The sequence below is a fragment of the Xiphias gladius genome, chromosome 9 (assembly GCF_016859285.1).
Source record: "Xiphias gladius isolate SHS-SW01 ecotype Sanya breed wild chromosome 9, ASM1685928v1, whole genome shotgun sequence".
In the NCBI taxonomy this organism is placed as follows: domain Eukaryota; kingdom Metazoa; phylum Chordata; class Actinopteri; order Istiophoriformes; family Xiphiidae; genus Xiphias; species Xiphias gladius.
In genome coordinates this window covers 15,728,642-15,752,730 of record NC_053408.1, presented here as the reverse complement: position 1 = coordinate 15,752,730, position 24,089 = coordinate 15,728,642, and the positions used below count along the sequence as shown (strand labels likewise).

The 24,089-nt window shown below is 41.6% G+C and overlaps 1 protein-coding gene across 2 annotated transcripts; it reads right to left on the bottom strand.

Moving 5' to 3' along the window:
- Positions 1–887: 887 nt before the first annotated feature.
- On the bottom strand, positions 888–20,822 carry si:dkey-121b10.7 (heparan sulfate glucosamine 3-O-sulfotransferase 6). 2 transcript variants are annotated; one of them, XM_040134421.1, is made up of 2 exons: positions 20,003–20,822; positions 888–2,314 (listed from the first exon to the last, which is right to left on the bottom strand). In XM_040134421.1, the coding sequence occupies exons 1-2, from the start codon at positions 20,479–20,481 to the stop codon at positions 1,696–1,698; spliced, it is 1,098 nt and encodes a 365-aa protein (XP_039990355.1). In that variant the 5' UTR covers positions 20,482–20,822; the 3' UTR covers positions 888–1,695. The 2 variants fall into 2 exon arrangements, with proteins under 2 accessions (XP_039990355.1, XP_039990357.1); XM_040134423.1 differs by having other exon boundaries at positions 20,009–20,822.
- Between the last annotated feature and the right edge of the window lie 3,267 nt (positions 20,823–24,089).

Sequence of the window (24,089 nt, the reverse complement as noted above, 5' to 3'; positions counted from 1 at the left end):
CTAGCTAGATATACCTGTTTTTCAGTCTAAGCTAAGCTAACCGGCTACTAGCTGTAGCTTCATAATTAGCCTACAGACATGAAAGTTTTATCAATCTTCTCATCTAACTGAGCAAGAAAGCGAATCAAGTCTGTTTCTCAAAATGTTCAACCATTCCTTTGCTGTTAAGTTTTTCAACATGACTCCCTTATGAACATTGAAACCAGCTTTGCAGGCCTTCTTGTTGTTGTAAAGTGTCTTGTACTGACATACTGATTTAATTAGCTGGTTATGACTCAGTGGAATCCCTGAGTTAATGTCAGAAACTGAGACGTATTTTTTTTTTAAAACATAATCACACTAACATTTAGGTGCTGTTAGGCAGATTTTGTTACCTAACAAAGCCAGGCAAACTGTTTCCCGTCCCCCTTGTTTCTTTTTGCTAAGCTAAGCTAACCAACTGCTGATTCTAGCTTTATTTAGTATACCAACGAAAGTGGTATCAATTTTCTTATATAACTCTAAATTTACTCATGCTGTTTGTGAGTTTAACACTTTATTTTAAAAAAAGGTAATGTTAAAGATTAAAGCAGCAATCCGAAGCATTTTCACTTACTGTGAATAAATAACTCAGTAAATCATCCCCTGAAGTAAGTATAATATACTATAAAATAGTGATTAATTACATTTTGCTTTCTAATGACCCTATGTCTGGTAGGTCTCTTCCAGGAAAAATCATCTGCCCAACAGATGTATTTTGTATTCCCTGTGGTAGCAATATCGGTATGTTTGGAATAAATACAAAGAGGATGAACTGAGAGGTTCTCAGAAACGCAGTGCAAAAATGAGTCCAAAGCACATGTTTTAGAATAAAGGTTTTACTCAGAATTTCCAGCAGAATTTCAAATACAAAAGTCTCAGAGTAAAACTCTCAACAATAAGTTGTCATCTTATAAATTAGGCTTTTAGAAATATACATTTGCATGTAAGTACCATTTATGGAGGTGAGTGTGAGTTAAATGAAGTAGAAAACAATCACAGACACAGGTGTGGTCTGTAAAGAACATTTTATACAAGCACTGTAGTGGCGACATAAATAACAGCAAATTTACAGCACATATGGACTGTTTAACATGTCTGGTGCATTTTTTTGCACCAGTACTTGGTATCCCCCTGTGTTTTCCTAAATCTTTGATTTTTATAAAATTAGAAGACAGTCCAGAAAAGGAGCTTGCATTAAAAGAACTGAAGAAAAAATAACTTCCTAAAATTGCATACACTGTATAACGGTGAACTGAACAATTTAAGTGATTCTGAATGATTAGTTTACGTCTCAACAACACACATTTACATTTATTTTGATTGTACCATAGTGTAGATTTCAAACCCCATAGTTTCTTTCCTCGCTGTCTTTTTTTTGTGTGGCAGAGCTCCTGTGTCCCTCTCAAAACTCCAACATGTCATTTGGTTTATCGTAGCTTTGCCCAGCTGTCAAGGCTTGTTACTCTTTTGCCATTTGGTTTAACTTTTGGCACATCTCTTTTCACGATTGGCTTCTTTCTGGTGTAATTTTCAATATGGACGTATTGCTGTCAAGTGTTTTGGACAGCAATGAGAGCCTGGCACTTGGGGTGCCAAGTGCTATAAGTTCCAGTTTTAAGGTTGTGCCAGATTGAAGCAAAGTAAAAGTTTTTAGGAGCTTTGGCGAGTAGCTGTTCAATCCCAGCCAAAATTTTGGCCGGTCATTTGGTAGAACTTGAGATTGAAGGGTCTATAGAAGTCCCTGAGCCTAAGCAGGACCTCAGAGGGGATCTGGGGATGGGGCCTGCCTTTCGACTTCCCCAGGCAGCGTGGTCTGCTGCTCCCCTCTGGCTTCTTTAGGCAGGGGAAACCTTTGGTCTGGTTGAAGTAGAAGTGCTTGTCTGTCACCACGCGCTTGAGTCCTAGAAAGTCCTGGACCCGGCCCATCTCGCCTGCTGGGTCCGTTACAAGGCGTTCGCCGCTCACAAAAAGGAAGCGTGAGAGTGGGAAGAAGCGCAGCCAGTTCTCTAGGTGCTTGGAGTAAATGCCGATGCGTACGGCGCTCCAAGATGTGTCGATGAGTCCTGTGGTGGCATTGCGAAAGGCAAGGTTTTGGAAGGACGGGAGCCCAGGAGATTTGGACAGAGTCTGGGTGTAATCAGAAACAACTCGGGTCACGGGATCTCGCACCACCACGATGAGCTTGGTGTTGCGGCTCATCGAGAAGACGCGGCGAGGGGCTTCTTTGGTGATGAAGTAACTTGGGGTCTTCTCCATGGTGATCTGACCCTCAAGTGTACGAGGCATCAGGTTCCTGGATGAAAGAGAAAAGAAAGACAGAGACAGAGAGAGACAGCTATTAATAAAACTTTACTCTAAACATTCCAGCAGATGATACTTGAGAAAGGCCAACATGTGCTCTATATTACAAAAATAACATCTATATATTAGAAAAAATGATTACATTCCCTTGATATTCTCATAATTCTCAGTACATTCCTTTGATGATGCCTCTCTTGCCTTGAAGGCTTTTTGATTTTGCTTTGTAATTAGTGGGCTAAATCTGTGATTAGAGAGAGATAAACATGACATTAGCTGCTGGCATTGATGGAGTGACCATGTCAGTGCAGACTGGGAGGGAGTCCGTGAGTGGCTACTGTAGGAAAACCGCAAGGCTATATTAACCTCAACTAATTTCCTCTCATCCACTGCCTCCTCCTAAACAGGCTCATAACTGCCTGGACTCTCCTTCTCCTCTTGTTCTTCACTTCCTCCATGCTGGGAGAGTTTCCCGCTGGACTGAAATTATAGCAACATTACTGTTACACTGCTGGTATTTGTAGTCTTACAGCAAGGTTGGAAACGTTGCTGCTGCTACATTTGTCACTTTAGTTCCTTGTTTTCCCCCGTTTGTGTGTACTCCAAACTAATCCTTAACATCAACAGTCTACCCTCACAGAAGTCTACCCTCAAAGTGAAACTGCGGGGTTCACACACCCTCTAGCTATGAACAAAACCAGGTAATTGCTGAATGTAGGTTTAACAGTGGCTAACGCTGGCAAGCCAGCTAAGAACACACTACGTGAAAACACGGCAACAGAGCTACTGCCTCCAGCCCCTGCACCAAGCTAGCGACCTAACAGAGCGTTACTGGGATTAGTAACTGTGGTGTAAATTACTGATTGTCAAATTTCAAATCCTTACACTACTCATTAATCAGATTACCATAACATTTTACTCAATGCATTTTTTCCATCTTTTACCCTTCTTTCTCTTAAATTCCCTTAAGTCTCATATCAGAAAGTTGAAAAAACAGCAGTTAGTAGTAGCAGTTAACTACTTAACGACAGAAAAGAGCAAATTGGGTGTTAAGAGTAATTCTGTTTTATTACAACTATTTTCGGAGTTTGGCCATTATTTTTATTGGTAATAAAAACATTGCACTTAAAGTTTATAGGGTTTTTTCACAGCAGACATTGTGGACTTGTCACAGTGGGAAAAGCACAGGTGTTACTAATAACTTTAACAATGGCTCTGTGCTATTCAAGTGTCCCAGTGAGCCATGAGAGTGGGACGGTGAGCCAACATGTACAGTAAAACTGAAGCAGCTAAATACAATTTAGCCATCATTAATTTTAGTAATAACACCTGTGCTTTTCATACTGTAACATGCCAGAATGTCTTCTCTGAAAAAGGCCTATTGCTGATATCTGGCAGTGCAGGAACACTGCTAAAAAGAAGCCAGGCAGGACAAGAGACATGAGTAGTCAGACAATCAGACACCTTTTAAACATCGGCTAAACACAAGTATTTGAAAGAAAAATCACTTTTACCTCTGAATGAAGTGGTTAAGATAATCTGGCAAGACATTTGGCTTGTTTACAACCTGTCTGATCATCTGCCCATTCGTCTGATGATCTCATTCTGCCCTGCCCTGTCACCATGTTCCCAGATCTCAGCAATTACATTTGTGAGTACAGTGTTATCATAATTGATATAAATAATGGCCAAAAACTGGCCATTATTGTAATGAAATGGAATTATCCTTTCATTTACTGAATATTTGGCTGCAGTAGTCTTATTAGTAATGCCTACAGAAACAACAGGCAATAGGCCAAAAGTGTCCTATAACATGGCATGCCATGTGTTCTCGTTCAATCCTGGTTATTGCCTTTGGCCCTCTGACTGTTATTATCATCAGTGGTTGAGGTATTCTCGGCACACTTTGGCTTTTAGAGGACTGGGCTGCCCTCTTCCTCTTGATCTTCACCCGTACTTAGATGACTCAGAGGCTTAGAAGACGTAGTAGTACCTCAAAAAGTTCAACAAACCCTAACTAAAGCCCATGTTTGACTGAGAGTCTGTATAACGTGCCAGAGCAGATCGTATATAAAACAAGGGAAATGGGAGGGAAAGGAAAACCTATTTGTCTCGTGTCGTTTATTTCATTCAAATGCTACTGTAACGGTAAAATGGAATCTAATAACCTCCGCTGTGAAAAATATCCTGCCAACTTTCCTCTCTTAAAAAAAGCACAAAAAAATAAATAAATAAATACAGCCTGTTTCGTTGAGTTTAAAGAGAAGATTCAAATTTCAGTTTGCGTTAAAAAAATCTAAGCAGTGAGGAATGCCAGTGTTGCAACTGTGAAAGATCCCTCAACTAATTTCCATGCTTCCCCCTCCCTTCTCAGCAGATATGTGGTGATGGTGGGGTCGGAGTCTTCGTGGTTGGTCTGTAAGTGAAGGGCTTATGGGGCTCTGAGCTCTGGTGTGTGGTGATGGAGCCGACTCCATTCCTCTCTTTCTCTCATCCAACACACACACTCAGCTCCAAGTCTGGCACGTCCCCTTGCATGAAGCTACAAGGGTAACACCAAATACACAACTTATGGTATTCATAAGAAACCTCTAAGTTGTATTACAGGGCGGGGGCAAAACAAAATTGAGAAAAATACAGTTTAGACCAAAGGGAGAAAGGTTTAGAAAAATAATGCTGTTTCTATGGCTTGTCTCTACATTGGGATGTATTACAATGAGCTTTTTAGGCCAAAGTGTAAGCTCTAACCTATGGCTCTGAAGCCAAGTTTCTGAGCCTGTGGGTCACGTGCTTCTTTCTGGTCACCGCATGAAATGACTGGCAATATAGTTTTTATGAATCTGGCTCCCAGAGAAAAGAAGCTAAATTTCTCATTTGGATCTAAGGAAAGTTTAACAGAGCTGGCTCAGAGAGGAAATTCCACCCTTGGATACTCTTCATAAATCTGCGAAGTTATTTTGTGGTAATTGCATGTTGTTTTGGTGTGTCCACATCTCCTCATCCTGCCTCTTTTACCTTTGTTTCCAACATTGCAGAGAAAGACTCTTAACAACCCCAGAGAGAACATGCCTGGGCAGTTTTGCGAAGATTTCCAGTAGAGAAAAAGGGAGAGTTGCATCCTTTAATCACCATATTTTTTCGCTGCAATGCACTTGGTTCCCCTAATTCTTAAGTCAGGGAAGTCTGCTTTCTTAGTGATAAATTTCTCCCTGTATTACTCGTGAACATTAGTTGCCTGAGAAATAATCTCTCTGCTCTAAAGGGAGTAGAACTATAACCTGACAGTTACTGTTGATGTTTTAGACAGTGGGACAATTTTCTTCTATCAAAAGTGGGCGTTATCTCTCTGGAAAAACCTACATCATCGTCTATGTTTTTTTTTACCCAAAAGGAATACGAGAAAAAATACGATACCAAAAAAAAAAAAATATGGACCCAAATATGCAAGATATTTTAGTGTTTTTCTGTGGTTGCAGGCAATGACATCCACTGCCCACAACCAGATCTGAAAGCAAAAACAACTGAGGTGCCAGTCTGTTTGTGCTGTTTGGTGTTTTGTGAGTGTGTCTAAAGCACTAAATGGATGTTTAATTTCATCCAGTCCGTCTAGTGGAAGCCATGGTGTTCCATGCGAGGCTGAATGGTGCTGCCATCGACATCATGTTTATATTTTGGACCACTAACCTGTAATCACAGAACAGCCTGGCTACAAAAAGAAAGCCCAGGAGGAGGCCACACAGCAGTGGAGTATGGGAGGGGGGGGGCGTGACAACAGAGAGTGAATAGGAGAGGAAGAAGAGCAAGAAAAGAGGGAATGAATAAAAACAGCAGCAACCCAAGAATGCACAAAATGCTCTCATTAACCTGGAGCTTCTATTCAGAAGCGTCTAATCTCTTTTGCTCTCATAAAGATGAAAAACACAGTGTTTGTTCTTTTTATCTGATACCAGCTGGAGTGCGCGATGCCACCGACCGCCGGCCTCTGTATGGCTTCCAAAGAGTGTTACCTAGCGACCTGATGTTTGTTTTCATCACACCTTCACCGTTAGCATCTGGAGCAGGAATGCGGTCGGGTTTGAAAGTACGCAGATGTGCATTTATCTGTGCGTACAAATGTGTCCGGGCGCTCTCACACACATTTAGCTGTGGTCCGTGTGGGTGGGCTTAGCTTTATTAGTGTCTGTTTAAAGGACTGCAGGCTAATAGGAAACTGTTTATGACTAGAATATGAGGACTCAAGAGTGACCTGTATACACTTACCTACGTCAGGCTCTGAATAAGAGAGTTGCAGGGGCTACTTTGTGTGGATGTAGTGGACAAACATTATTTGAATAGCATTTTCCACGTCTGTCCCGCAACCCAGGTTGAGATAAATACGTGTTTGGTCAAAATTGAGTTAATACCAGAAGCCTGTGATATTTTTACTACATAGAAAATGAAAATGGCATATAAAAATGTAAAATTTCGATGAAGACACTATGCAGAATTTGAAGTAACTACAAAATGGAGCTAAAAACCAAGCGTAACTGCACTCTGGCTTTGTTAACTCTGGACTTGCTGATCCACCAACTTCACTATCTGCCAAAAAGTGACAGCTACATCAATTTTAAGCTAGCTAGTGGTGAGGTAGCCACTGTTGGCCCCCGCTAAAGGTATATTTAGTTTCTTTGCCTACGGCTAATTATCATCTATAGTTAAAATGTCAACATTGATTAACTGACATCTTGTTAATTGTGCTTGCTATCACATACTGAATCCAATCATGACAGAGAAAAAAACAACTAAAGTTTACCTAGTCCTGCTAACGAGTAAGTAGCCTAGCTCAGTAGCTGTGGTTGCAATCTCACCTTCTGTTTCTATTTGAATCCACAATATTTGATGTGGTTAAAGGGGGCACTCCACTGATTTTAACCACCATCACCACTCATCAGTTTACTTGTCATGGAGAGTACTACAGCCTTGCGTTGCTCTGAAATAATGACCTGCAAGGCATACTAGGCATTAAAAGTCAGGATATTTGTCCTAAGCTGCAAAGCTGCTTTGATCTTACTTTTCAAAATCTCTCTTACAAGTCTCCCAACAATGTGAAAGTGCAGGGCCAAATTGCTGAAGTACAGCTAACCCATGTAATAATTTGTGGATTGAATTGTTATATCAATTTCAATAGAAGTATTACAAATGGTAGACTGACAGACACACATAGCAAAACTGAGACACACTTGATCACTATGAACTATGTGAGCGTAAATGATCAAAAATCGGGGAAAAAAAAGAGGAAAAAGCCAAAAGAACCCATTTTCCTCCTGCTTTCTTGACAACTCTGCAAAGTCAGATTATGTATGTATGGTCTAGGCCTATTATTTCTGGGGTAAAATGATCACAAGGACATAAAACAGTGGCATTACAACCTATTCATTTGTTTTGCAGCCTGAAAACCCTTTTCTATCAACCTCACTGTTTCAGTAGTTACTCCTCTCTGACTTTGTGAGCAGGCTGTTGCCCTTAGTGGGGTTTACCCACTAAAGAGCTTCTCAAATGTGAATGTGTGTGCATATTTCAAAATACAAAGGGTGCCTGCAGGTACTGTAAACACAGTGGCTATTATCGCTTTTCCAGTGGCAAGCACAGACATCAGCCATTTTCATTTCTGTTTGTCATAGCAGTAGGCAGAGAGAGAGTAAGATGGGTGGTGACCCATCTTACTCTCTCTCTGCCTACTGCTATGACAGACTCAAACACACACACAAACACAGAACAGACACGTTCACACAGCAACCATCTGAACATGCCTTCCACAGGATGGATCCACATCTGGGAGCAATGAAGTCCTCAGTTTGTGTGTGTTTGCATGTCTGTGTGTGTGTGTGTGTGTGTGTGTGTGTGTGTGTGTGTGTGTGTGTGTGTGTGTGTGTGTATGTCTGTATGGCCGAGTTGAGGGAAGTGTTTCTGAGTTAGGAAGTTTCCCTCCGGTGCCAGGGTTCGGAGCTCTGAAAGCTGTGATCCGTACAGGCTCTGCTGGGCCAGACCCCCGGACTCGCTTAATCCCCACCAGCCTGCACTGCACGGAAATGGACTCTTCCTCCCTGAAGGTCAGAGGCAGATGGTTGCGATTCTGAGGGCGAGACCACCGTGGATCACGGGGGATCATGTAATGCAACATGTCATCATGTGCAGCTTTCTTTCTTGAACATGCCGGGTTTCCCCCTCTCTTCCTTCCTCTATCCCTCCATTTCCCTCACCTCCTCTCTTTTCTCCACTTTTCTGCCTTCCCATCTCTCTCTTAAAACTTCAAAGCCTCGACTGGGCCTCTACTGTATCCTTCAAAAATGAGACATTAGATATGTTATGGATATATTTGACATGTGTGAAGGAATTTTAAAACGTATTGACATCCTTGACCACTACAGAGGGACATGACAAAAGATACGGTTTTCCTGTGTGTGTTCAAAGATCTCTAAAAGCTGCTGCGTGGAGGGAGAGGCTTGTTATTACTGATGGCAAATACAGGGCTGAGGAGCTTCTGTGGGCTGATTACAAGTCAGCGGGGACTGTAAGCAACTCAATAAAAGGGGAAGTAAAGTAGTGCTTCTCTTTGTGTCTGTTGGAGGTGGGCCATTACATAAGTTGGATGATGTCTCTGGCCAATATTTAGCCTTTTGTTAAATGTATCCATTTCTTTGTAAAAATACAGAAAACCTCTTTCTTGGATATTTTCCTTTATGTTTTGAAATTTCAGGTTGTCAGGCTGCCAAAAGGAGAATTTAAGGCTAAAGTAATTAATGATAAGTAATTGCATCTGGTTTTCATTGCAGAGTTACAATGAGGTTTCACAGGTTTTTCCTGTAAAGAAGAAGAAAATTCCTATAAGTTTTAGGAGTGAAATAAATATGCACTGAATATTGGTACTAGGTATTATCCATCAGCCCTTCACGCAATATCTGCATTGCATGAACCCATATTTCCTGCACTTCATGTGACTCACTGTATCTCACTCCAGCATGTGTGTGGCGGACTATTACACACTCTGAAGGTTACCGTCTGGCAGACGCTCCCGGGTGGTGAGGGGTATTTTTACCGAGGAGGTTTGCATCACTGGGGTAGGTCGGTAGGAAAGAGCTGAAGAATGTGTCTAGCTGAGGGGAAAAATAGAGGCGTAACAGTTAATAGAGACATCAGAGGGCCTGAGAGCGGTGGGTGAGTGAGAAGTGGTCAGTCAGAGTTTCCTCTGAGAAACCAGGGCAGCCCTAATGACAGAGGAGGATCTCTACGTGCCTCTGTGAGAGAATGAATGTGTGAATTTTAACAAAGCTGTACACTGCTTGAAGCGCTAGCGTCAGCTTGCGACCGTTTGTCTAAATATGTGAGTTTTGTTATTCCGAATTTCTGACTGATGTAATACAATAATGATTTGTCTTAAAGCAGTAGCCTGCTTTTTTGGGAAACGCGCTTATTCACTTTCCTGCCGGGAAAAAAAAAAAAAAAAAATCACAGCAGTGATAATAATCACCAAAGATGTCCCTAAAATGCAAACGAATAAAAGGAAGGTAGAATCTCAAAAATGACCACAGCAAGAAAAAAAAATGGAAAAAATGAAAAACAGGAAGAGGGGATGCAGTGATTATGTCTTTCTGAGAGTCTTTCTACTGTCTGTGTCCATAAGTGCAAGTGTAAGTAAATGTGTGTATGTGTGTGTGTGTGTGTATATGTTGCCACTGATTGCTCCCACCCCTCCTGACTTATCGAATGGGAAAATCTGCAGTCATGTTCCTGCTGGGCCCACAGTGGCCTACTTGTGTGGCTTTATCTCTGAGCTGCCAGGGGCCCTGGGGGGCCCACCCTGCCTTCACCCGATCCCCTGAACACAGGGCTCAAGGGTGGAGGGACGGACGGGGTGGAGAGACAGGCAGATTACAGAAGGACGGTTCCGGCCTTTTGCATCCCGACCTCAGTGATGTCATGATGCCCTCGCCACGGTCACATAATAGGGCCGTTAGTGAGATGGTGTGATGAACTGGGGATGTTTATATGACTCACTTCAGTTTAGTTAACTATTAATTTAAATTATGATATTGGTCCGGGAAAGGTCTTTAGGAATAAATATCTCTCAATTTATAATGGTATCAGCACGTTAGAACTCAAAACGACTTGTTGATTAGTAGATCGACAGAAGATCAATTGGCAAATATTTTTTTAAGCAATTATCATTTAAGTTCTTTTTTTTAAACGAAAATGCCCAACATTCACTGTTTCCATTTTCTCAAACGTTATTATTTGCTGTTTTTTTTATTGTTTTTTTTAAAATTTATTTTCTGTCTTTTTAAACTGGGAAAAAAATATTGGGTAATTTTGAATATGTTAAAAAGCCATTTGAGTGTATGGAAGAACTTCACATATACTTTGCATTCCATAATAATAATAATAATGAAATAATTTTTTCTTATATTTAGATACAGTACATATGATAAATTATGGAGAATACATGATAATATGCTTTGTAATAAATAAGTGAAAAGTTATTTTATTTTGAAATATATTGCAAGTATATTATTTTATACTTTTTAAAATACAAAGTAAAAATTCAAAATATTATGGTATATTGTTCCACTGTGTGTCTTGTGTATATTGCGGTATAAAACACACTTTTCAAAAAAACCCAGACTTAACTAAACAGCTGTTTCTTATTTTTTAACCTGCAGTTTAAACAGATTTAGTCTGGCCTTTAGTTTAGCCAGTCCAGTTAAAGATTAAACATGAGACAACATGTACATACTGTAATATTTACCCTCTTCTCTGAGTCTGCACAGGCAACAGAGAAAAAAACCCACCTTTTCACTAATTAAACAGCTTCTCTAAACGAGTACACACTCATTTGGGACACACACATGCCTCAGAAACACTCTAATCGACTCAATATGGACTTTTGCTCGTCTGGCAACTCCCCAGGTCCCGACCAATAAGAACACCCGATACTGTCCGATCCTGAAAAGCCACTTCCGAGAAGCTCGAGCCTGCCCCTCCTTGTGGTTTCTCAGTTCATTGTTAGCAGTGTCTTAAGCTGAAAACGGAAATCACTGCTGGCAGAGGCACGGTTTTTACAACTGGAAACAGTCCATTCAGCGGTCTGCTATTAGTGCCATCAGGCTCGTCAGAGTGGACCCAGGAGGCCTTGGCTACGTTTACACACACATCAACATATACAGGACACAGCAGAGTTTGGATGGACATGAAGTGGGAGCCTGCGTTGGTTTCCAGATTTCCTCCCATCCCCCCGTCCTGTTTGATGTTTTGCTTGTCCTCAAATTCAGCTCTAGCTGTCTGTGCCAGAGTTTCAGGCGTAATTAATCTAATTTCCTCTCAAAACCAGCACAGACAACACCGACAATTAACCAGTTCTTCTAAGTTGGTTAAGTCAAACTGATGGGAGTTTTCTGGGGAGGTTATATAAGCTGACAAAGAAAGGTGTGTTTCTCTGGGGGATTCTCAGGCTGGCTGCAGGTTCTCACGATATCCTCCCCACCCCCCAACCCAGTCAGACAGTAAGACATTAACCAGAGGTAGACACCAGTGAGAGGTCTATGGCCAAACAGACACATACACACACACACACACACACACACACACACACACACACACACACACACACACACACAAACGCATACACACACAGTCAATGATTACTTGCCTCTCCAGACAGGCCAGTGATGGTAAACTGGGTGCTGTCGGACAAAACCGAACAGCAGCAACTATAAATGTTATTGATGTAAACGGAGAAGTGAGTTGATATCATTTCAAACCCTTTTTTTTCGACTTAAAAAGGAAGTGGAAAAAATAGAGCATGAACAAAGCAGAATTAAAAAATGATTCCGACCCCTGAGCTCCCTAATGGGATTATCTTAAATATATTTTGTACTTTAGAGATGAAGCAAGTAATTAATTAATTGATAAATTGATCCGCAGAAAATGGTGGTAAATTTTATCAACAACTATTATATATAACATTGTCTTGGGGTACTTGACTGCTGGTCGGTTAAAAAAACAAGCATTTCGAAGACATCATCTTAGGCTTTAAGGAATTGTGACAGGTCTTTTTTTCAAAAAAAGATTTCGATGATGATGTGGAAAGAAAAAGAATTTTCTTTCAACAGCACCACAAACTACATCTTCCAAAATGACCATACAGTTAAATCATCGCCTCTCTAAAACTGAGCATTGCAACCTCCATGAATGCATGATTTGTTATTGCCTGACTGTTGTAGTAGACTGTATTAGTTTTAGCTAGTTGTACCTAATAAACTGGTAGCTGTTAGTGTACGGAATTATTATAATATTAATCCTGATGCATTAACAAGTAAGCAGCGTTTTAATGTTGCAGCTTGTCGAGGTGGAGTCACTACTTTGAAGGACGGGGTGATATTTTTTCAAGTCCATCTCAAAACAATGCTCACATGCTTAAAGGGCTGTTAAACAGTTTCTAGTTGTCCCTCTTATCCATTCTGACTGTGAAGAAATCCCTTCCTAATGCTAGTTTAATGGGGAACGAAATCCTTTCTCTCATGCAGAGCTTGTACTTATTTTCAGTGTGTGCATTAAACATGGAGGCTCGTCAGTCATCCTGATCTCACGGATCTCTCGCAGCCTCACTTTCTGCTCTATCTGTTTAACAAGGAAGGCAGATTTTGGGTTTGTGACTGGAGAAAAGTAACAGCATGTCCGGAGAATTAAAAATCAGTCACATGGATGACACAAACTTCCTCTTTCTGTACTCTGTAATTGTAATTGAAGTACGGTGAGGTTCACAGTTCCCCCAGTGGTCCTCTCGTCGTGCATCTCTCACCGGCCATCTGATTCCATTATTTCTGACTGGATGAGAGACCAGGCCTACTGTGAAGGGAAAGGTCGACCAATGACAAGCTGTCAAAGTATAAATGATTGAGTTGAATCATACCTGCTTTTTCACCTGTTTTTTTTTCCAAGTAAAAATCCATACCTATCCCACACCAATTTATCAAGTCATGTTTGAGTATTGCCTGAAAGTTTTCACAGATTAATTTACATATTGTGTTAAGTCTGACAAAAATGCTTTTACATATAAACAGCAGTGCATTTGTTATGTTTATTAGTTCAGAAAGACTTGCTGAATAGTGTTGCTCATGTTCATGGACATAACCGACTAGTTTTTCCTTCTTACACTTCTGTGGCTTCAAATACTCGCAATGCACTGAACCCTGTCTTCTGCACAAAGCCCTCTTTCTTCCAGGAAGATCTATACGTTTCCTATTTTTCCAAATTCTTCCCTGAAAGCCTCTCTTTGGCCCAAAAACCCAGTGTCAGTCTCTCTGCAACATGCAACTTCCAAGAATATGAGCAGCGGGGAACTCATCCGGAGAATCCCCTGTGATTGGTAGAAAAGTCTAACAGGAAATAAAACCTGGACATTCCTGTCTTGGTAGTGCATCCAGCACTCAGCTGAATTATACAACGTGCTTCCTCAGACATAAGAGACTATGAGAAAAAGAAATCAGTCGATAAGGAAAAAAATTTAGAGACCGAGAGAAAAAATATTGACTCTAAAGAGAGAGAAAGAGAAAGAGGCTCTAACAGTGGCTTTACATTACCCAGATTGAGTGACCTGAACAAGCCAATAAATCCACTCCCGCAACACTTTAGACTATGGGGTATAAAAATCAGCAGTGGAAGGGAGAAACAGGTCCTTGTCGACAAGATTGAATATTCAGAAGTTAATTCATTTCTGCTGCAACACCATGATAAAGGCAGAGAGAGCGAGAGATCAATAGAAAGAACCTATTTTAAGTGATCGATATCGGGAAATGACAGTTATATCTGCGAGATATTTATAGCGTCAAGAAAAAGGCTGAGAGATGCTGAGAAGAACTGGGGGACTGGATGGACTTCAGGTGGAGCTGAAGCAGTGTGAATGGATCCAAGCTCACACACATGCTCACACTCGCTCACTTGCACACTATGGCTGTCTTAAGCCTCATTCTACACCACGAAACCACAGATTTGTTTCCAGTAGATGGCAAAGCCAAGGCTTTTCCACATATAAGCATTTTTTCTCAAACAATTTGCCAAATGCTTCCTTTAAGGATGTCAATGTGTTTTACTTGGTGACCAACTGAAGACAGGGGCCAAGACGCTATAAGACACAGACAGCGCTTTGAAATTAGGAGCTCTGTCAGAGAATAAACGTTTAAGTGAGACTTTCCAGCCCAGTTTCAGATGATTTTGTTGGCTTCAAATGCAAAGGTTCTGTTTCAAATTGATATATGTGGATCACCGGGTACTTACCATGTAATTACACTAAATGAATAATATTTTTAATGACAATATATGATATCTGGAAGTATGGAATAGGAGGGAGAGCAGAAAAGGAGGAAAGGAAAGGTGGAAAGCAGGGGGAAGTCAGATGTGTCTAATTATTCATAAGCCACTGAGCAACATAGGGACACATCAGGGACGAGATATGAACAATCAATACTTAACACATTATTACAGCATATTAATATTTTCTGAGGTGCACGAGATGTATGAAGTGATGTGTGAGAGACAAAGGGAAGCAAAGGAAATGAAATGTCTGAACATTCCCCTCCACAGCCCTGCCAGATAACCTCAAGTACCCCTTCACTGAAACAATCCACCGTGTTCCAAACACATTCATTTGAACTAGATGTTATTTAACACTATTAATAATAGAAATCTGGATATTGTTAGCCTACAGAATTTTCCTAATAAAAGGGGTTTGCAATCGTACTACCACCACTTGGAGTGGCAGAAGTTGGAGTATTTATTCCATTACCTTTAGATATTTCAACCATTGAACTATTTATTCATTAGGAAAATGTTTCTTTTATCTATATATTTCAATCATTAAGCCATTACTTTTAGTTAAAGTGTCAATCTTACAAATTTTCATTTAAATGAATGTTTGTTAAGTCACTATATATTGCCGAATGAGTTAACACAGAGGGGACTGAGCCTGTGGCCCACTGATGACAGTATTGCAATATTCATATATTTGCAGTGTTACGAAGTGGGTGTCTGTGGGGACATTCGGGGAAAAAATGCTACATTAAGTTGCTGGTAATCCAAACTGAACATTTCCTACTGCTGCACCTTCACATTAAAAGCATTTAACTGGTGAAAGACAAGTTGACTTTTATTTTGAAGTAGCGACAGGAACTGCAGGGTTCAAAAATGCGTCTACAAAACAAGACCAAGGCCATTTTCAGCATTTTTGGACAGTGGATCAGTCTGAAATATTGCAGAGAGTAATGGAAGAAGAAGGAGCAGCTGCAGTGAGCTGTTAGATGAAGAGTTGCAGGCAACAGGCTGAACACATCCAACTTCTCAGCAAGGAAACCAACTCCTTTCACTGTGCCCTGCTGTTCACAGACTCATGCGGTGCGCATCATAGGATCAGGTCACGGTTGCTCACAGAATGATGGAAAAAGTCCAGTTATTGTCTGACTTCTTTATTAAAAACACAGTAGTTTGTTTCGCTGTCCCCAGAACTCTGTGACCTGCAAACCGCATTTGCCGTTACCACCATTAACTACAGATGGCGCAAAATCAAGCACGACTGAAATCGTCCAGATTGCCACTTTAACAATTTCAACCGTTTGTACGTCACCTTTAGTTAGCTAGCATGCTAACTAGTTTCCTAAATCACAACACGTAGTGTTCAGGTGTTAAAGCTGATTCAGTATGTGGATGTATACTTTTTCGAGTATTTTTGCAAATTACTCGAGCTAGTCCACATTCTGTTGACATACCCTCTTGAAATTGCAGAAGTACATCCTGGAGTACCCCTGGTGGAGAATCACTGGACTAAACAAAGATAAGGCCCAATAACTCTTATTGCTTGTCCGTAAACCAGTGAACTACACAGTCCCTGGGTACAATAAGCCTCCCCTATAGCACTAAAGGTTGAGGTGTAGGAAGACTGAAGAGCTCATCATGGACCGGTGCTACAGGGTGAGGGGGAGGCTGGGTGGGAGTGTTGACTAACGCTTCATAAGGCTTTGTTTAACTGTGAGTGGGAGCCTAATCCCTCTCACCCGTCTGCACGTCCCTGAGCTGTTCACGTTAATGCCCGTCCTGTCATTACATCAGTCCAATTCACACAGTGTTGACACGAGCTGTCAGCGGATTAGTAAAAACACACGTTTCATTAAGCCTTCAAAAGAGAAAAAGAAGAGGAAGAGAGAAAAAAGAGAACTGAATGCATCATGCCTGTGTTTCAAGAGAACAAAGTAAGGTCAGTTTCCTATCAACAGAAAAAGCCGTAAAAGGAACGTGTAAAGGTCGCTAGTTTTCTCACCTTTAACCTTTTTCTAGTGCTCAGTTATGCTTTGGGATTTTTCAGATCATAGTAACTAGAGATCCTAGAGCGTGTTGCTTCAGCCAAAAATGTGTTTATAAATGTACGAGTTTTACCCTCACACTTATTAGATCAATTCCTTTAGGTGAAATCAAACCAGTGGGGAAGAGAATTTTTAAAACTGACACTAGAATGTACCTTTTATTGCCCAGGAATATGCATGTCAACAAACTAGTACTGAACATCCAACAGAAAACAAGAAAAAGCACAAAACTAACTTTTTTTTATCCTCAAAAATCATTTGTTATCCAGGTCAAAGTATCAGTTTGCTGTTGATCTCCTATACCTTTATGAAGACGAGTTTTTTTTTTTTTTACATCAAAACTGCGCAACATTGCGCACGGCAAGGCCTCTATTTCCGATGGAGAGAGTGGATAGGCAAGCCAGTGTGACAAGCACTGCTGATTTTCCTTTCAGGTTGTGCAGCCAAAGTTTATCTAAATGGACCTTTAATCCCAAATACACTGAATTCCACAACACGCGTCCAATTGGATCCTGGCATTGAGCAGAAGTTCTGACGGCAATAATTTTACTGCGGAGGATACAGTGGAGGAGTTGATTCGGTGCATCTCTGACTTCACTGAGTTCTGTAACTCTACCGTCCAATCCTGCCAGGACCTGAGGAAAAAATCTGAAGCCTGACGGAAAATTAGAGAGGACGGGTATGTCAGGTTATAAAATTAATTTTGAGATATATTACATTCGTGAAGTGTAAGTAAGTGTCCCCTTACAACTGCTAGAAGACAGTGGTGATAGAAAAAACAATGAAAATCATTTGTTAAAAAAAAAAAAGTAAGAGTTCTCCTTCAAGACAAATCATGCTTGTTTGGGTAAAATATTCACATCCACGTTTTGATAGCTTCACCTTTGCATTAAATGCTGAAATCTGAGATGGTTTTGCATCACTGTATACATTTCCCTAAATTTCCACATGCTATCTAGATTCAAAACAGCTCGTCTATTAGAGCTGACACAATTAGCCAATTAATTAATTACTTATCTACAGAAATTTATTCCACAACTATTTTGACAATCAATGATTTGTTTCAGTCATTTTTCAAGCAGAAATTTGGAATGTTCTCTGATTTAAGCTTCTCAAATGTAAGGATTTGCTATTCACTATTTTGTGGCATTTAATGGACAAAACGATGAATTGAATATTGAGAAAATATTCTGTACATGAACTGATAATGACATAATTTGCTACTTGCAACTCCATCCTTTATCATTAACAGAGTGGGAGGACTACAGTTCATTCTGGATTTTTTGCATCTATGTAAACTGTTTGCAAACAGCCATTTCACAGCCTTTTCAACCACTTGAATAAAACGTATGTGTGTGTGGGACGAACCCGTTTCAGGGGGTTCAGTTTCAGTAATGTTTGGACTCATTTGCAGCGGTTCAAGTCAAAGCTCAACTGCCTCAACAAGCCGCTGTCCACCCAACGCATAACTCATCACACATGCATCAAACATTTTGATGCAGCTTGCATGCAGCAGGAAAGTCCCGGCCTCTTCCTCTTCCTGAAAGACATACTAAGTAATAAGAAAGTGAACCAGCACTCGTGCACACGCAGGCTTTGATCTCTGATGTCGCTTGTTGCTGTTCCACCTGAGCCTCAGAGTGAACTGATTATTACCCGGCGGTATTGATCTCTCCCTGCGTCTCTCTGTCTTCTCTTCTCACCGCACATTTTTTCTGCCACACCTCCGCGTTCTCCTCTCTCTTCCCCGCATCTCTTTATCAAACTGTCATGTACTCCCCAGATCTTTTTTCCTCATTCTTCCTCTGAAATGGTTCTCATCTGCCCCTCCCTCCCTGTCTCTTTTTCCTCTCATCTCTGCGCTATCAGATATGAGGCAGTCCCATCCACCAAAATATGAAGCTTCCTCGGACCACAGCTACTTAAAACCTTCATCATCTTGCATCCATTTTATTTACTGATTTAAATACATACATTTTAATGTGGCTCTCTCTACGTGCTGCTATCCTGAAAACAATTTAATTTGGTCTAGGTTTCATTGGGAAAACTTAAAATGGGCTATTTGTTTTGGCTGATCCTCTTGCGATCACATGGCCACCGGACTGAGGGGTCGTCCGCACCAGCGCCATCCACAACAGCCCGTCCTCCCTCTGTGATCAGGGCTGGTAGTGACAGAGGCCCCTCAGGGGACCAACTCGGACACTTAGGTAAGCAGCGTATCAGCTCAATAAACAGCAATTTATTGGCAGGGGACTGAATACGCCCGCCCTCCTTGGAAGCTATCCGCAGAGTGTCTTATTGGTGCTGAGAGACAGTAATGAAGAGAGGAAAGGAGAGGGACCACACCAGCATGAGATGATATGTGTGCCTGAACAGAAACATACTCTATGTGGGATAATAACTGGAGAGTGTATTTGAATGTGCTCTGTTTTGGAAAAATCATTCTCGGTCGCTAATATTTATTTATTTACTCTAATAGGGGAGGTAGAAAATAAATAATAACAAAGGATCATGTACACCTGGCTGTTGCCACCTAAAGCACTTAGTGGGTCCCGGACTGGTCAAAAAAAAAGAGTAAGAAAAAAGAACATGATACACATGCCTTGTCACCAAAAATGGTCTAAAAACTGCCCACAAAGAAAAAAAGAGCTTAAGAGTTTTACTCTCAGCGTTACCTGCATCTGCCCTAATCAGACATCATCCATCCTGTCAGACTAGTAAAACAAGCTGCACAAAATATGCTTCATGTGCAGCTGTTGCAGAAAAAAAGAACCATATGCAATTTTTTGCATGACAGAGCACATTTACGGGCAGTCGAGAAGAATGCAGAGGAGAACACAGATATCGTTGGGCCCTTGTGTAACAGGGGTCCCACTCCACTTGCCATCCATGACCTGACTGCACATTAGCACCAGGCCTAATGCAATATATATATATATATATATATAACAGGAAGACCATTCCATTTTTTAAATTAATTCATCTTAAATCAGTGGCTCCGTGTATATTTAACGAATTGACCGTCTTAACAAACATGAATAAAAGGCTTGTTTACATTTTCCTACAAAAGTCACAAGTAGGGAAAGAAACTTCCGCTTTAAATTGCCGGACGTGTCAGTGGAAAGTGACAGTAAGCAGCTACAAGTTCTAATCAGGCGCCCGTGACTTCTGACCTGAACCTTGACCCTCACAGTTCACTACTATTCCGGTCATTTTTCCCGTTTGGGAAGCTCACGAATTCTTTTATCAGAAGGTTAAAAAAAAAAAAAAAATCAACAAAACAAAAGACAACTGCTTACCTGTACCATTCTAGCCCCCTATCGTAGAAGCGGTCGAAGAAGTGCGGCTCGGCGCCCACGGCCCTCACGTCCGGATGGATGCGCAGGAACTCCAGCAGAGCCCGCGTGCCACCTTTCTTCACCCCGATGATGATGGCTTGAGGGAACTTTTTGCTGCCGAAACTATTGGCTATAGAGATATTGTTCGACGGAGCATCGCTGATCGACAAGTCCGACAGCTGTTCCCGGACAAACGAGCCCGGGGACGCATCATACGCGCCGAGCTGCTCCGGCGACGCTTCGTGTCCATCATTTAAGACGATTTTACTTTGAGGATTAGTTTGTTGGTCGTGCACGGGCCTGGGCAAGGAGTCACAGTATCCGTTGAGGCAGTAAAAGAGGTAAGTGAAGAGAATGACCATGGTAAAGAAGACGGACAGCTTGGACTGCACTTTCAGGTGTCCAAAGTTGAACGCAGCTCTCCATTTACTACATCCCATGAGTCGCAATCCTGAGCATGAGGACACAACGCAGGAAACATGGCATACCAAAGGACTTCATGCCGCTGTCTTAAAAAACAAAGACAAAAGACAAAAAACAAAGTTACTCGGAGTGGGAGCGCTTCAGAAAAACCCCACCGCGTTCGTGCCACAGCAGCAAGTGGCGCAGAAGTTGCCCACCGCGCGTCAAAAAGCTCCTCATGGCGCTCAGCCTACCCTCGTCGCCCCCTTGTCTTTCTCCAGGTTCGTCGGAGAGGCAACGTGCAGATGTCGCCCGAAAACTTGCGCAGCGAGGCTCGGCTGAAAGGCGGCAGTGAATTTATGTCCCGCAGCGCTCCGCGCCTCCGGTGCGCTCCCGTGGCTCCCGTGGCAGCGGCTCAGCAGGAAACCCTCGACACCCCCTTTCCCGTCTGACTGCCAAATCCACGCCCTGTTTGTCACACATGCACACACACACACACACACACACACACACACACACGCCCCTTCCATCCTCAGCCCGTGCGACACTAAAATAACAGCGAAAATAATTAACAGGCGCGTTGCACCCTCTCCGAGCTGACAGAGATGGAGAAACCTTCGTATCACGTTATTTGGGAAGCAATTTCGGAGGAATATGGTCGTTAGTTTAATTGAATTTAATGCACTGGGAGAGAAGGAAAACGTTTGGAACATGATTAAGAGGGGATATTAGTTTTTGATTGCAGACTGAGGACGCAGTTGCCTTCATTTCCCCTTCAAATCACCACATCCACTGTACAACCCACTGCGCATTTGGAACCCCTCTCGCCTGACAGAGCTCCAGGTTGTCTGTTGGTCAGGCTGTGGGATGTGAATGGCCGGCTAGTTGCCACCTGCTGTCTGCTAGCCCCCCCTGACCACACGCCCCCATGGAGCCAGCCATGACACACACATTTAACCTTTACACTCCTGCTCCACAGGGACAGACAGGTGTCGTCCGCTCTCTCTATTTCCTTACTCCCTGTGTGTGTGTGTGTGTGTGTGTGTGTGTGTGTGTGTGTGTGTGTGTGTGTGTGTGTGTGTGTGTGTGTGTGTGTGTGTGTGTGTGTGTGTGCGCGCGCACATGTGAGACCACGGTGAACTATGGTAAAACATGCAGTGATCCAGACCATCATCAGTTTCTCTCTTCATCTACTTTCTCTTTGGCAGTAGAGATAAACATTGCTGAGAAAATACAAATTATTTTAAACATTCCTTTTTACAGTTTACTTAAAATACATATATTTAGGAATGTTTAAAAAAAAAGTTGCTTATAAAGTGACATGAAAGAAAAAGAGTAAAATGCAGCTTTTATGTAAGAGATTTTCTGAGGTCGGGTTTCCGGAAATCTACCCATTTGTTCCAGAATCTAGCCAAGAAAGCCCAAGGACACAAATCTGTAATTTCAACAAGGACACACAAAGATAAAATGTCTGGGATCCCTCCCTTTGGAGAAGGTGCACTAGGGGTGTACTGCTGTGCTGAAAAGCTTCAACGCAGACCTGATTAATGAATTGATTATTAATTATTAATTGATTATTTTATCATTTATTTTTAGCCAAAGGTGCTCACTGATGAGCCTCACAGTTTACAGCTGCTTCTTCCTCCTGGAAATAAGTGACTCTCCTTCCTTTCATTTTCCATGCTTTTTCTTTTGCACACAGTACTTTGAGAAAAGTAAAATGAAAAATACTCTGGGCTTGATCCAGTTTTCCTATTTCTGGCTTTTCTCTCAGCTCCAGTCGTGTCTTAATCAGTCTTTCCGGCACTGTCACGGTCAAGGTAGAAAGCTGATACTCATATAGGCACATAATCCACTGAACTAGATTACAGCTCAGCGCTGATGAGTATAAATAAGAACAACAGAACCCTACATGATCCCAATATCCCAATATTCCCCGTAGCTCCATCAGACTACATAACTATATTGAATGAAATATCACATATAAGATGCCGTCTCCTATGGGTGCACTGTTACTTCAGTTATTACATTTAAGCATCATTAAATACACATTCCATGGTGCCATATTCATGGCTGCATTTACCCTCCAGGGGGCCGCAGGCATTTGTTGCTGGACCCCTACTGACCCCCACTATACATTGCAGTTTCATTATATCCACAGGCTCCCACACTACCACCCAGTTCCCCTAAAGCTGAAATGACTTGTTTATGAATCAATTAGTCGACTGACAGAAAGTGAAACAACTATTTGACAACTGAGCTCTACGGCTTTTTCCAACTCACCAGTTAGGTCCCTCCAATGTCGGATAGGGGGTGTCTGCATCGACCATGTTATGAAACTTTTCCGAAACCGATGATCTGACATTCACCCCCGCGTCGCCCCGTGACAGTCTGAAAATGTGCGTTGTCAAACTCGATTTTAAACCATACCGTGTCTCCCCGGTCTCTACCGCGGCCGGCAGCCTTCCAGTGTGAACATTCAGAGCAACTACAAACACTACTGATATCATGGTCCGACAGCAAGTCTTCAGGGCTAGTTCTGAGAGACCATATGACCAGCCCTCAGGCCTTCTCATTTCATGTTATATGCTAGATACTGTTATTGTATTTTGTTTTATATGCTCTCTTAAGTTCACAAATAGACACAAATAGAGTTCTGTGGGTTTGAACAGTGTTTGTCTGTACAACACAATCTTCTACAGGTGGACTAGTTATCATTTACAACACAGCCAGAACATGTAACTGCTAATCCAGAACTCTTGGTTCACGATTGATTACATTTTGATGTATTTTCACTTTTGTATGAATAATTGTCCAGTTACTTTACATTTAGACTTATTTGTACTCTGCCTTGTGTGAGGAGAAAAAAAAAGGTTTCTGAAAAATACATCGGTCAAACATCAGTGATAAATAAGGTTTTTGGCGTCAGTCTCTCAGAATCAAAGAATGTCTTATCAGGGCTTATCCGCTCCATTTGACACCGATGATTGACGACCATACCAGGAAAGATTCATCCTAGAAGAGACAGACGGATGAACTGGTTCCAAAACCCACAGAGACCTTAACACCAGACTGCAACACATTTGCAGCTTGAATCTTTACAGGCGCGCTGTTTGAGTGCAGCCACGACACTTTACTTCAGTATGTGATATTTCTAGATTTATAAAAACTTCAAAATCTCATAGAGAACCATATTTGGGTTCTCTCTGTGTTGGGTAGAGGAGATGACATTGTTCTTGATACACTGTAAACGCTCAGATAATACTTATTGTGCCATAGTGGAGCAATCTCGGGTTTATCTTACTAAAATTTTCCTTCTTTGAGTACAGGTTTGCACCAAACACCGAACCCAATATGAGCATTCAATTTCAGACTGTTCTGAAATGGATGCTGCTGGATACCGAGCCCATTTTCCTAAAATAGTTTTTAACTATATTTTGTGATTTATACTGTAACACATATGTTCTGTTACAGTATAAATCACAAAATACTGGCACCTTCATCTTATATGCTGAAAAATAAGTGAGGTGCTACATGGCAGCACATCCATATGGTTGATAAATCTGAAGGGGATGACAATATCTATCGACCCAGGCCTCCTCCAACCTGGCAGTATGTCAATTTCCCCGAGTCTCTAAGCAGAGAA